General features: G+C 47.4%; 1 protein-coding gene across 2 annotated transcripts in view; it reads left to right on the top strand.

The window, feature by feature from the left end:
* The window catches only part of C1QTNF12 (C1q and TNF related 12), a 48,377-nt gene that overhangs the window by 21,293 nt on the left and 13,757 nt on the right, over positions 1-13,327 (top strand). Inside the window, exons 4-8 of one of the 2 annotated variants that reach the window (XM_030537751.1) lie at positions 1,585-1,704; positions 3,256-3,367; positions 4,875-5,056; positions 10,347-10,455; positions 12,112-12,202. In XM_030537751.1, the coding sequence (XP_030393611.1) occupies positions 1,585-1,704; positions 3,256-3,367; positions 4,875-5,056; positions 10,347-10,455; positions 12,112-12,202 (614 nt within the window). The remainder of the gene's footprint in view (positions 1-1,584; positions 1,705-3,255; positions 3,368-4,874; positions 5,057-10,346; positions 10,456-12,111; positions 12,203-13,327) is intronic. The other variant, XM_030537753.1, reaches the window with a different exon arrangement.

Genomic DNA, 13,327 nt, shown 5'->3' with positions numbered 1-13,327 from the left:
AAAACACAGGTGGAAACTGGGGTCAGGTCAGTCATTCTCGAATAAACCTGTGGGCTTTTATTGGACTCCTGTCTGGCTACTTGACTGGCAAGGGGCTAGGTCTAGTCAGCTCTATTGCTGGTTGGAAAGTTTAGGGAGAAGATCCTGTGATGGCACCAGTGAACATTCAATTTGAATGTGAAATGTCATTTGTATTGTATTGAGTGCATGCAAATTACATGTATATGAATATTCCTCTGCATACATGTATGCACATACATATTTGTGCAGGCGTATATATCACATGCATGTATGTACATTTGTGCATGCATGTATACATGTGAACAGGCGACATGGCTTTTGTATCCATGCACATGTGGATTACTTAGGTGTTGGTCACAAGGGGATTGGCAGTGAGTGTTTTATTTCTCGCAGTTACTGTGGGGCAGAAGGATGTTGTTCCATCACCATCACTGACTTGTGGGTGACATTTGTCAGGTCAGCTAACCTCTCTCTCCCAGTGTTTGGAGACTGGTGCGTGAAATGCCCTTATGAATTCAAACTATCGTTGCTATTTTAAATAGCAAGGGGCTCTGGCTTTGGGATTTTATCTTTTCCGAGGTCCAGTGTTTACTTTTAGACACATTATGGCCCAGGGGGATTTGATCCTGATATGGGAAACTCTATGTGGATTCCACAGTGGATCTGCATGAGTGTAAAGGGATGTTGAGCCAGGTCTAGAAGGGAGAGTGTCTTGCAGGCCAGTGCTATGCAGACTCTGCTCCTCATTTCCAGCTCTGCCAATACAGTTTGCTCCTGACATTGCTATTGTGGCAATGGACCTTCCCTGAGTTGCTTCATTGTGCAGTGGGTGTGAGGTGTAGACAGCAGAGAAGCCCCGTCTCCAGAGGTTAAGAGAGAAGCCAATGTTAGAGATTCACTAAGTGCTATTTCAGTAGGAAATGTTCATGCCTGGCTTGGTGGTCAGAATTATTTCTGGTATCCAAAGGGACTTTTCTTCTTATCTCTATCCCAGAAGGACCCAGCCAAAGGTCAGCACCCTCTCCTGCTAACCCAGGGTTCCTGAGACTCAGTCCAGCACTAACCACTGGACCACACTGCCTCTCAACACTCTGTACCTTCCTCCCACATTGTTCTTTGCATTAAAGCAATGGAATTTCTTGTGTTTAACAATTTTTTTTTTTATTCCAACATTTTGTAATGCAGCTTCTGCAAGCTGCAACCTGCAGGCTCCCTCTCTGCTCTTATGATCTGGTCTGGAGCCTTTTCCCCACCCTCCCTCTTGACCTCTGCAGCCAGCCCTATATCCTTCCACAACCAAAACTACCTCCTCACGCATCCCAGCTTCAAGTTCTGACTTGCTCTTTACTGGAGCTATGCCTTGAACTGCCAAGTTCCGCTCCATCTCTGAAATAAATGTCCTGCAAAGTTTAGGGTGTTTGTATCCAGGGGGTTGGTTCAGGCCCCCTTTACTCATTAGGGCCCCTGTTGGATACCAGCCAGTAGCGCAGTCTGAGTTTGGGATTCGTGTCAGTGGATGAAGACGCACAATGACATCCAATCTTTGTTCTCGTTTCTCTTTAGATTCTAGAATCTCCAGATCCTCGAATCACAGATCCGCGGCGCACCTGGATCTCATTTGTACATCGCCCGGACGATGGCAACAACTCCAAAAGGAAATGCAAAGGGAGAGACAAGAAATTAGTAGGTTACTGCTAGATATAACACCAGATCACAAATATTTGTGTCCTGGTCCCCAAATTTCCCCTCCTAGGGCTGTTGTAAAAGGTGCTGTCTGTGTGCCTTCCCACCCCAGAGATGGCTGCATTTTAGTGGTGCTATATGTGTTTATAGTTTGTAAAGCGTTTTGGGAAACTAGGACAAAATGTGCTATATAAATGTAAAGTGATAGTTGTGTCTGTATGCATGAGCGTGTGTTTGTGTATTCATATATGTGTTCTGCTATTCTCAACAAATCTTTTAAAATCACTTATGTCTTGCGCTGAGACTTTCCCTTTATCTGACAGGTATTAAGGATCCATAACAAAGTGTTTTAGCGTCCACAGGCACAAGATATAGCAGTATGGCCTAGTGGATAGAGCACCGGACTGGCAGTCAGGAGGCCTAGGTTCTATTGCTGGTTTGACCACTGCTACTCTTCAGAGCTTGGGCAAGTCTCTTTACTGTTCAGTGCCTCAGTTTCCCCATCTGTAGAAAGGGGGTAATGATCCTGACCTCCTTGGTAAAGTGTTTTGAGATCTACTGATGAAAAGCGCTGGATAAGAGATGGGTATTATTATTATTTCGGAAGGTTGGTGTGTTAATCAGTTAAGGACCCAGGTCTCACATGGAGACCCACTTCTGGGGTACAGAGTAGCTATTTCTCCTTTCCTGGAGCCCTAGCTAACATCCTCAACAGTCACACCAAACGCACAGCCTCACGTACTTATGCCATCCTCATGTGATTGCAATATTCTTAGGCTTGGAAGGATTCGATTTTTATCAGTAAATGCCGGTAAACGTCAACTTCACCATCCACACACAGATCGAGGAAAAAATATTTCCATCGATAGTGACTAAAATTTACAGATAGGCACCGTCAGAAAAATGCCACTTGAGAACCAGTCCCACCTTAACATGTATGAAATGTATCGTAGTGTTGGTGTTAGTGGAGCTGGAGCAGGGGTGCCCGTTAGGTAGCTTTGACTTTTTGATCTCAACATCTCCTGCTGTTAAATAATTATGGTCGGACCCTCTCCATAATTTCCCACAATTGAAATTGAAATAGATTCAAAATTCTGCCATGCCTAATTGATTTTATTTAGCTATATAATAGGGTACCTCTGCTGCTGCCCCAGGGAACCAGCAGCTGGCACACATGGAAATTAACAAAGCCAGCCCCCAAAAGTCTAGTGACATGCTACCATCAGTGATGCTCGAAGGTAAAAACAGAAGCAGCAAACCTAAGTCCCCCCTGGTCTCCAGAGACCCAAAGTAAGGGCCTGGCCTTGCAACCTCTTACTTGCATTGCTAGTCAGGTGAATAGACCCCTGGGTGGCATTACCTGCTGGGCAGAAAGCCAGCACGAGACCGTGGTGCCACACCAGACCTTTAGTTGAACCTCTGGTGAAGGTCTATTCAGGTGACTGATAGCTTTGCAGGATGCAGCTCTTCATCTCAAGGGGGCTTTGGAGTGTTGCTGAGAGTTACTGCCTGGATCTGATTCCCATTGTCTTCTTTTGGTTCCTTTCTTAGCGTGGCCTTGTTGGGCCCCCAGGGCCGCCGGGCCCCCAGGGACCTCCAGGAGCACCAGGGGCCGAAGTCACCCAGGAAGTCCTGCTGCAGGAGTTCAAGGAGATGCTAAAAGGTAAAAACGATTGGAGCCGCATGTCTATCTCTCCTTCTTACCCGCAAATGTGGCGCCTACAGCCGAGTTCCAGGTTAGCGGGAGCTCCTCTCGTCAGGCCCCGTTTCAGCACAGTGCTTAAACGTGTGCTTAAATCCCACTAACATGAGTTCACAAAGCCAATGGGGCTCTGGGCAGGTGCTCGGCTCAGCTTGTGTGCAGAAGGTTGCAGGATCTGGGCTTAAGTCGGTCAACCTTTCCCCCTCTTCCCATCAATGTTACTGGGGAGAGGAATGGGTTAGGATGGTCCAGTTAAGTCAGGGGTTCTCAAACTGGGGGTCGGGACCCCTCAGGGGGTCATGAGGTTATTATATGGGAAGTCATGAGCTGTCAGCCTCCACCCCATACCCCGCTTTGCCTCCACCATTTATAATGTGTTAAATATGTAAAAAAGTGTTTTTAATTTATAAGGGGGTTGCACACAGAGACTTGCTCAGTGTGGAAGGGGTCACCAGTATGAAAGTTTGAGAACCACTGAGTTAAGTGAACAGCACGGAATGAACAATATTGCCAATGACAAGTATTCAGAAATCAGGAGACAGGTGTAAACATCATAAGGCTGGGGGTGGGGGCAGGGGGAAGATTGTGGACATTGTTTATTCACCTTCTGGATTTGGAAGCATCAGGGTGCAGTGGGGTCACATTTTCAAGTTTTAGCCCTGCAACCATGAGGGCTAGAAACATACTTGTTTATCAAAAAGGAAGGCAAAGATTTTTCCATGATCCCAAGTAGGCCAGAAACTGGTGCTTTAGGAACAACCCCAAACATTGCGAGATTGGCGATAGACTCATGATAGTTGCAACACAGAGCTTAGCCATGTACCTTCTTAGGCAGAGCAACTGCAATAAGGTTCCAGAGTGAGATCTTTTAGACTGAAATGGTCTGTTCCAAGGAGAGGTGAGAGTTCCTTCACCTGGATCATTTAAATTAGGACTGGAGAAAGTTTTGGAGAACACGTGTAGGGAACAGTGTATGGACTAGAGGATGTAGCAGTCTGTTTATACCGGCCACGTTAAGGCCTCTTCTTATTATTTATTATTTGTATTGCAATAACACGTAGGATCCCATTGTGGTAGATGCTGTACAGAACAAAAAGATGGTCCCTGCCCCAAAGACTTTATAATAGAAGCATAAGACAGGCTTGGTGGGGGAGCACAAGGAAATAAGACCATCCCAGGCAGTGGTCTCAGCAAGCCAGCTTCCTAGCCATTGTCAATTTTTTTTTTGGTAGGCATCATGATAAAGGAAAGTTTTAAGGGAGGATTTGAAGGAGGGGCAATGAGATGGCTTTGGAGATATGTCTGAATATCATTGGCTGCCAGCATAAAAGTGCTTCAGTGTAAATAAATATTAAAAAAACAAGTTTTTATTCAGATTGTGTAAATTAGAAAAATCGTCCCCTGCTGCTGCTCGGATTGCTCTGTCCAAATCCAAGCTGGCCTCCCATGTGATCTCTTTTCTCTTCAGAAACCATTGAACGGCGGGCATCTCTGGCTATCTCAGCCCACCCTAGCCAACTGCCCCCGCTCCTGCTGTCACTGGAGGAGACCTCGCCCTACAAAAGGGTGGAGGAAGCGTTCCACTGCAAACTGAAAGGGCAGGTCGTTGTGGACAAAAAGACCCTGGTCGAACTTCAGAACTTCCAGTCGGTGAGCCAATGTCACAGCCTGCACTTGCACCGTCCTGCTGAGCTCTTCTGTGATTCCTTTCACCCATAGGGCTCTTATGGAGAAAGGGAGAGCTGATCCCAGGAACCCATCTCCGGCCTGGCTGCTGGAAGTGAGCACTTGTCTTAACAGCTGGTCATGGTTGGGAGAAGTGGCATCTTCTCACCCACCCTGGCCGATTCTACCCCCGTTGAAATTAATGGGAAGTTTTGTCATTGACTTCATAGCGAACAAGGGTGAGCTCTATATCTGCTTCCCGAGTGCCTACTTTGATCCTAAAACTCCTCCCCTTCCTCACCTCCTACATCCAAACAATTGTCAGTTAGGTCCCCATTGTCGAATCTTTATTACAGCTAATTCTGTTCTGTTCTGTTGTATCTAGGTTCTTATACCATGCTCATCACTCTAGTCTTTGGTTGCCTTACAGTAGTTGTTATAAGGGTTTGTCTGCACGTGGAGTTAGTCTGGAATAGCTAGTCTTAAATAACTCCATGTGTGGACACTCTTATTCTAGAATGAAAGTGCCTTTTTCCAAATGAGTTAATCGGGAATATCTGTTCCATTTTATATTCACATTTACCCTATCCTGGAATAATTTTCATGTGTAGGCAAGCCCCAAAATGGCAGCAAGGACCTTCCTGGGCCTTCCAGGCCCCTGGTGTGAATATATGGCTCCCACTGTTACAAAAATCCGCATTTGACGTTGTCTGTTAGATGGGACGCACTTTAGACTAAGCTCCCATTTATAAATGGCTTAGAAAGGGTCATTAAAGGGTTAATCAATGTTATAAGGATAGTACAGATAGGAGCAGCATGTTATCGATGGTTACAGAGCTGTCAGTAGGAGGTGCTATTGATGGTTTTAAACCATGATTATAAGCAACCTGTTGGCAATGATTACCCATGTATTAAAACATCTATGAATCCTTTATAAATGATTGGGTTATGTAAAGCGTGCGTGTTTGCTGCAAAGGCGGGAGCGAGTGCTAATTATTCTCATTATTACTATGGGGCAAACTTGAAGCAGGCAGAATGGACATGCAATTCCATGATGCCATTTTTAGTGTCATTTTCCAGAGCCCGACCGAGATCTTAAAGTGTCTTAACGGGCACCAAGTAGGGCTGTTGGTTGCCATCAGTCACTCAGTCAACAGTTAGGTGTGTTTATGCTGTTAATTAGCGACTCTGCTGCACCCCAGAAATGGCTGAATTTTCATGGCAGCTATACAGACTCCTGTCTATGAAGGGGCCTATCCAACAGATCTTATTAGTTTGAGTAGTCCCATAGCTAATTGGACTCTTCAGGGTTGCTGGGTTAGAGACACAGTTTGCAGACCTGCAGTGGTGATTTCTGAGGCAGGGTGAGTCAGCCGTCCAGATTTTCTGCAGGTGCTGGCACAGGAGCAAGGTTGTACCTGAAGCAGCGAGACAGATGTGCTGCCTCGTTAATTAGGAGTGAGAATGTGAATAGACCTCTTAGCAATCAGTGTGTGGGCTGGGGCTTCCCAAGCCTTATTATCAAGTCTGATTACTCCTGGCCCTGGAGCTGATGTGGGAGGGCTGGCAGGTCAGATGGGCCTCTGTGTGCCAACGCTTCATTTCAGCTTGTGGACAAGAAGCGCCTGGGTTTAGCTTGTGCTCTAAGACCATGTCTCTCAACCAGGGGTACGTGCACCCCTGAGGTATGCAGAGGTCTTCCAGGGGTACATCAACTCGTGTAGATATTTGTCAAGTTTTACAATAGGCTACATAAAATGCCCTAGCAAAGTTAATACAAACTACAATTTCATACAGACAATGGCTTGTTTATACGGCTTTATAGACTATACACTGAGATGTAAGTACAATATTTATATTTCAATTGATTTATTTTAAATTATATGGTCAAATGAGAAAGGGAGCAATTTGTCAGGAACAGTGTGGCCATGACACTTTTTGTATTTTTATGTCTGATTTTTGCAAGCAAGTGGTTTTTAAGTGAGATGAAACTTGGGGGTATGTAAGACAAATCAGACACCTGAAAGGGGTACAGCTGTCTGGAAAGGCTGCGAGTCACGGCTCTGAGGTACTGCTCTTGGTGGTGGTAGACACTCCTGCTGTGAGGAGAGCATCATCTCTGGGGCAATCGGGGTGAGAAGAAGGAAGCCCATTGTCACCGATTTCGTAGAGCTAAGAGCTCAAGCTTCCCCAATTAAAGTGGGGAGGGAACAACTCAGCTCCTGACCCAAAACCCTTTGAAGGTCATGGAAAGACTCCCATTGGTTTCACTGGGCTTTGGATCAGGACTTAACTGTTCTAAAGTCTTCGAGACTGGAGCCTCCATTCTCCTGACCTGGGGTGCATTCAAAGGGCAGCAGAGCTTTCTTCTCCATTCGGCAGAGACTTCATAAGTCCCATCCCTCTGTACTATAGTTATTCCCCAGTGATATTCCCTGGTCTTACACACACATCTGCTGGTGCTCTTACAGTGCCCTCAGTCCTGCAGCATCTGAGATGAACGTGTAGTATTTCTTCCCCTCCCTCTGAGCATCCTGTCTACATGCTCCAAGCACTCTGCTCCCAAAACCATTGCCTCCCCTGGATACGTTGCTGGGTAATGTATTTTGCACAGGGAAGCTTAGATCAGACACAGCTTGTAGTGTGCAGTGAAATTTCGGCTTTACATCTGGATTGACTGAGGTCCAGGGAACATTGCTGGAGTGATGCCAGACTCACCAAGGCTAAGAGGGTGCTCCTTGTGATGAGAAGCCTTGGGGAGATCCAGGAGTAATCCTGGTATCTCTCATGTTTTGCAGTCAGGCTAAACTTGTTCTGAATCTTAACACTGGCTAGGCGGTCAGAGGGCTTGCAGTGCTTTGCTGTGACTGCTTCACAGGCTAGTTTCTGTGTTCTTATTCTAAATATCTGTCAATCTAATTTTTAAAAAGAAAATCTTTCCATTGGGCAGCACCCAGCCTATGTCTTCATCCTACCATGTTTGATTCCCTATTCTCACCAGCAAGTAAATTACACAGTGGGTGTGGGCAGGGGGAAAGAGAACCTGAGTTTGGATTGCAGCGGAGGGCTGGCACTAGCTTGTTATTTACATGCTTTGGGGCTGCTTGTTGAAATTAACTGAGAGCAAGTTGCAAATTTCTCGGGGATTACTCCCAGCAGCAATTATGGCAGCTGTGAAATGAGTCGTGCTAGTGTCAGGCAGCGCACTCAGCAGGGAGTTATAATTGGTGTGGCGTTCGCTGAAGCATACTGTCCAATGAGTCCTCTTCCTTCCCAACATTCCATATTGTCTGTTTCCCCTCACAAAGAGTAACAAAGCCACAGAGGACTTGAAGAAACAGGAATGTTTTAACAGCAGTAATTTACTGGTGCCTGCAATTGCCTTCCAAATTCAGCCAGTGGTTTTGGAATTAAGTTGCTGCTTCTGTTAGTTTAATTGCTTTAATGAGAAAGCCTGGGAGTTTCTCCATTCCTCAGTTCTACCTACACACCCGGGGCCTGATTCTCCTCTCACTTACAGCAGTACAGTTCAGGCATCGCTCTGTCAAAGACTACGGGGCAACCTTGATATAAAACCAGCGCCAGAGAGAGTAAAGCGCTTTGAGATCTAGGAAATACAAGTGACTTGCACTAGAGAAATGCAGTGAATGATTTTTATTTCAATCGGTTTTTATTTTCTTTCTGGTTAGAAACAATAAGAAGACTTCGCGGGCTCTGTATGCTCCGCCAGGGATTTAAAATGACCAACTCCAATGCATGTTTCATTCGGGTCAACCCTTCTACCACACGGCAGCTCTTCATACAAATACCAGCATGCCCATCCACTCTGTTGCCTCAAAGATGAGGCCAAACAAACAGGCCTTGTAGTCCGCTGGGAAAGCTGGCGTTCCTTTCCCGGCTATTTTGGTTGGGGGCGGGAGGGCATTTGAGGTCCCTGGGATGTTTACAGCTCTGTTGGACAGTTCTTGTTATACTGAAGGGGATCTAGAATCAGTGCTGTGATGGCAATTCTGGCAGTGTATCTTGGGGAGAGAAACTTTCTCTAACACAGGTCTACTAGTGTAAAGTCATAAGCACAAACACCAGGCAATTCAGTTCTGTCAGGGTTCCTTAGTTCTCTGGGTCCGGATGTGTGTACAGATAACTTAGATGTGGTGCATGGATTTACATATATAAGCACCAGGACACTCCAGCAGCTGTTCTGCAAGCTAGAATGGTGCTATATAAACCTTGCAGAGGTAATGGTGATAGTGCTTGTCCCGACGCGTTTAAGTTTCACATAATGCCCTTGTGGTGGAGGCAGAGTCTCTGAGTAATTTGCTTTTGGCCCATCAAAGCTGTTTCTGATTCTCCCTGATTCCAGCCAAACCGATCTTGAGTGGGCCAAAACTAACAATAAACACGTCGCATTGAATTTATTTTTAGCTTGAATCAGATAGTTCGCTGTGAGTCTGACTTGAGACCACTTCCTTGCGCCGGGAGACGCTGTGCTTTGCTGGAGTTTGCCTGCTATTTTCCTCTCGGACCAAACTCAGAAGAAAATGAAGCTAAATATAGATTCCATAAGAACTCAGCAAGGCTGTGCAGCGCCGCTGGCATGAGAGACTCAGTCCTGTCTTATCAAAGCCTAGAGTGGTAGGAAACCTCTGGAGTGCCCTGTGTTATTGTCTCCTCTGTGTCTGCTTCACAAAACCCACACACACAGCTTGACACTGCAGAGACCTAGGACTGCTGTAGCAGTGGTAAGGCTGATCAGGAGACTTGGGAGAACTAGGGAGTCCCAGGACTGGAATAGTAGGGGGTGCTGCAAGTTCAAGATGTCAGTCCTTGGCAGAGCGAAGGGGCCCCAAGGACTGGGATGGGGGGTGGCAGTAGGTAAGGACTGAGATGCATTGGCAAAGCTGGTGTTGGAAGGCAGGATACGGTACTAGAGTAGCAGGTGTTTTGAGAGTCCGGGCCAAGGTGCATTAACAGAGCTGCATGGGGGAAACCTGCACAGAGCTCAGCCGCCCTACACCTGATACTGACTAGTTTTGTTAAATCCTCCCCTTTCCTGGGCGTTAAATCCACACGGAGGGAGAGCCCTGCTCATGATAGGATAAGTCTCTAGGGAAGGAGAGGCCTGGCAAACCCTTCCCAACCTTCACGCTCACCTGCTCCTCACTCACACACTCTTTTTCTCCCTGCGATGGGTAGAGATAACGATGGTTCAGATGGCTGGGGGGTTTTGTTCAACAGTTCAAGGTTTGCTGTTCTTTTTCCCCCCACCCCATAGCCTTTGGCCAAAGGAGCTTTCCTCCGGGGATCAGGCTTGAACCTGGTGACTGGGCGCTTCACAGCAACTGTGTCTGGCATCTACCAGTTTTCAGCCAACGTCCACATCGGTGAGTGTTGTCCACTGGAGCCTCTTCTAGTTTAGCATGGTGAGGGACTCTGGAACTCCACCGACTGCCTCATGGAGGTTATTCAGTCTGAAACTTGTGTAACGACCACCCGTCGGCGTGAGTCATCAGTATCATACAGACCTCCACCACTTGAGCTAGCAGAGTAACTCCATTAGGTGGCAGCAGCAGTAGGGTGTTATCCTCTAGCGTAGGAGTGGGCAAACTTTTCGGCCTGAGGGCCACATCGGGGTTCTGAATCTCTATGGAGGGAAGGCTGTGCCTCCCCAAACAGCCTGGCCCCCGCCCCCATCTGTCCCCTCCCACTTACCACCCCCCGACTGCCCCCCTCAGAACTCCCAATCCATCCAATCCCCCCTGCTCCTTGTCCCCTGACTGCTCCCTCCTGGGAACCCCCGCTCCTAACTGCCCCCCCGGGATCCCACCCCCTATGCAACCCCCCCTTCTCCCTGCCCCCTGACTGCCCCCTGGGACCACGTGCCCCTTATCCAACCCCCCTCCCCCACTCCCAATCCCCTTACCATGCCGCTCAGAGCACCAGGACTGGCAGCTGCACCACCTGGCTAGAGCCAGCCATGCCAGTGCGCTGCCTGGCAGGGGCTTGCAGCCCCACCACCCAGAGCGCTGGCGGCACAGTGAGCTGAGGCTGCAGGGGAGGGGGGACAGCAAGGGAGGGGCCAGGAGCTAACCTCCCCGGCTGGGAGCTCAAGGGCTGGGCAGGACGGTCTCGCAGTCCGGATGTCGCCCGCGAACTGTAGTTTGCCCACCTCTGCTCTAGCGGATCAACCACTAATGGGGGCATGGCACGCAGTTTGCCACTGTATTACACAGGGGTTACAGACAGTCCTCTCTGCTACCATAGGATGGGTGCAGTCTGATAAAGGGATGGCATTTTATAACAGTGCATCAGACCTTTACGTGGGTTTTGGTGCTGGCTAGAGCTGGAGGAATTATTCATAGTGAATAATTTCCCAGTTAAGAATGACAGAGTCCTGTGGCACCTTATAGATTAACAGACGTATTGGAGCATGAGCTGTCGTGGATGAATACCCACTTCATCAGATTTCCCAGTCGACTCTCCAGAAAGCAGTGTCCATGGGCAGCAGATCACGACTTTGATTCATTTGTTTGCCAGTTGGAATTTGCTGGCAGGGCTTTCGTATGGATGTGTTTTGCTCTTGAGAACTTTTCTCTGAGAATAGCTGTGTGAATTCACTGTCTGAATGGCACAGTACTTTCTCGGCCTGGGCGGTTCGGATTACTTATCAGCTGTCCTGCTGCTGCCCAAAATACATCTTGTTTCTTAATCAGTCAAATCTGTTATGAGCCCTAAATTAACTTTCATATGAAGAAAACTTGCCCTCCACAAATGATTGTGGAAAGCATGGGGTGGGCATGTGGAAACGGAGGCAAATACGACTAAATTGAAAGGACATTCAGAACCCACCAAAATGTTCACTGATGCTTTTTCCTTCTGTTCACTCAACAGTGGTAAAGGGCATTTCAATGAGAAACCAGTGGGGTACTTCTCTAATGGAGCCATGATGTGCTGCTTACAGCCTAACGTGGTTGATGATTTGTCCTGTTGTAAAGGGAGTTTTCTTCTTTCTTTATTTTCATGGTTTGCTTCTTTCCAAGACCACAGTGAGCTGAAGAGCAAAGTGCAGCTGCGGGCCAGAGACAACGTCCGTGTGCTGATCTGCATTGAATCCCTCTGTCATCGATACACGTGAGTCACTGCAATGCAGTTCTTAACCTGTCACAAACTGCTCCTTTCTCAGCTACTTTTGGCAAATGCCACGGATACCCTCTGGGAATGAAGATCAAAAACCTACTGGACCAAGCATCTCGAAAGGTGTTCATCCTTTCAAATTCAATAAACAGAATGGCTATTACCCCTGGATCTCCTAACGAATAAAGTACTCATCCCTCCTCCGTGCAGTCAGGGTTCAAGGCTGTCCTGAGCTGTGACAGCGTTGTCTAGTGGCAGGGGGAGGGGACTCCAAATCAGGATTCCTGAGGTCAAATTCATCCCTAATGTAACACTGCTTAGGTCAATAGAATCTTGCCAGGGTTGAATTTAATCCCTGGCTTTTCTCCTGGGTATGCCACTGATGTGCTACCTGGCCCTGGGCAAGTCACTCCAATTCCCTGTGCCCAGAAGGGTGTAACTATCTTTCCCTTTCTCACAGCAACACTGGGAGCCTTTGTGGGCTAGTTAATGAATTTGAACACATGGACTTTATGAGCAATGGGGCCAGGATTTTGAAGTCAGATGGAATTTTGCCATGGTAATGGAGCCAGGGTTTCCATATCGCTGCTGAGTGAGACGAGACAAAGGAAACTGACCTTCTCCTTAGCCCTAGAGCTTTTAGCTCCTCTTCAGGGCTGAGGTGAATCCATCCATGTGGCAGTTTTCACTGGAGCGGCCCGACTTATTACCTGATCTGCTCATTAGACAATAGAGGCCTTTGCTTTTCATCACTGCCCATGTGGGACCTTTACAAGCCCTCAAGAAATTCACCAAAGGACATTTCTGACTTTGATGAAAACGAGCGTGAGATGGGTTTCTTGAATCGACCCTAATAAAAGCAGTGACAGGAAATTTAATGGGGAACTTCGGCCCAGGTAAACTTGGCAGGTGGACACTGTAATATATTTTGTACTTGCCTGTAAGGAGCAGCAGCCTTGCTGTCCTACCAAATGAGCTGATAGATATAACATGTTGCCTCTGTTACTGAATGGCACTTTCTCTTGGGATGGCTGAGGGATGTGTTATTAAAGCCGTGGGATACTGCTCACCAACCTCTCACTCAGTCAGAAAGACACCATTCCAGCAGCGACCTGGGGCTGC

The sequence above is a fragment of the Gopherus evgoodei genome, chromosome 18 (genome assembly GCF_007399415.2).
Source record: "Gopherus evgoodei ecotype Sinaloan lineage chromosome 18, rGopEvg1_v1.p, whole genome shotgun sequence".
NCBI classification, from domain to species: domain Eukaryota; kingdom Metazoa; phylum Chordata; order Testudines; family Testudinidae; genus Gopherus; species Gopherus evgoodei.
The sequence above is the reverse complement of the archived record's forward strand: the minus strand, read 5'-3'. Positions and strand labels throughout refer to the sequence as shown.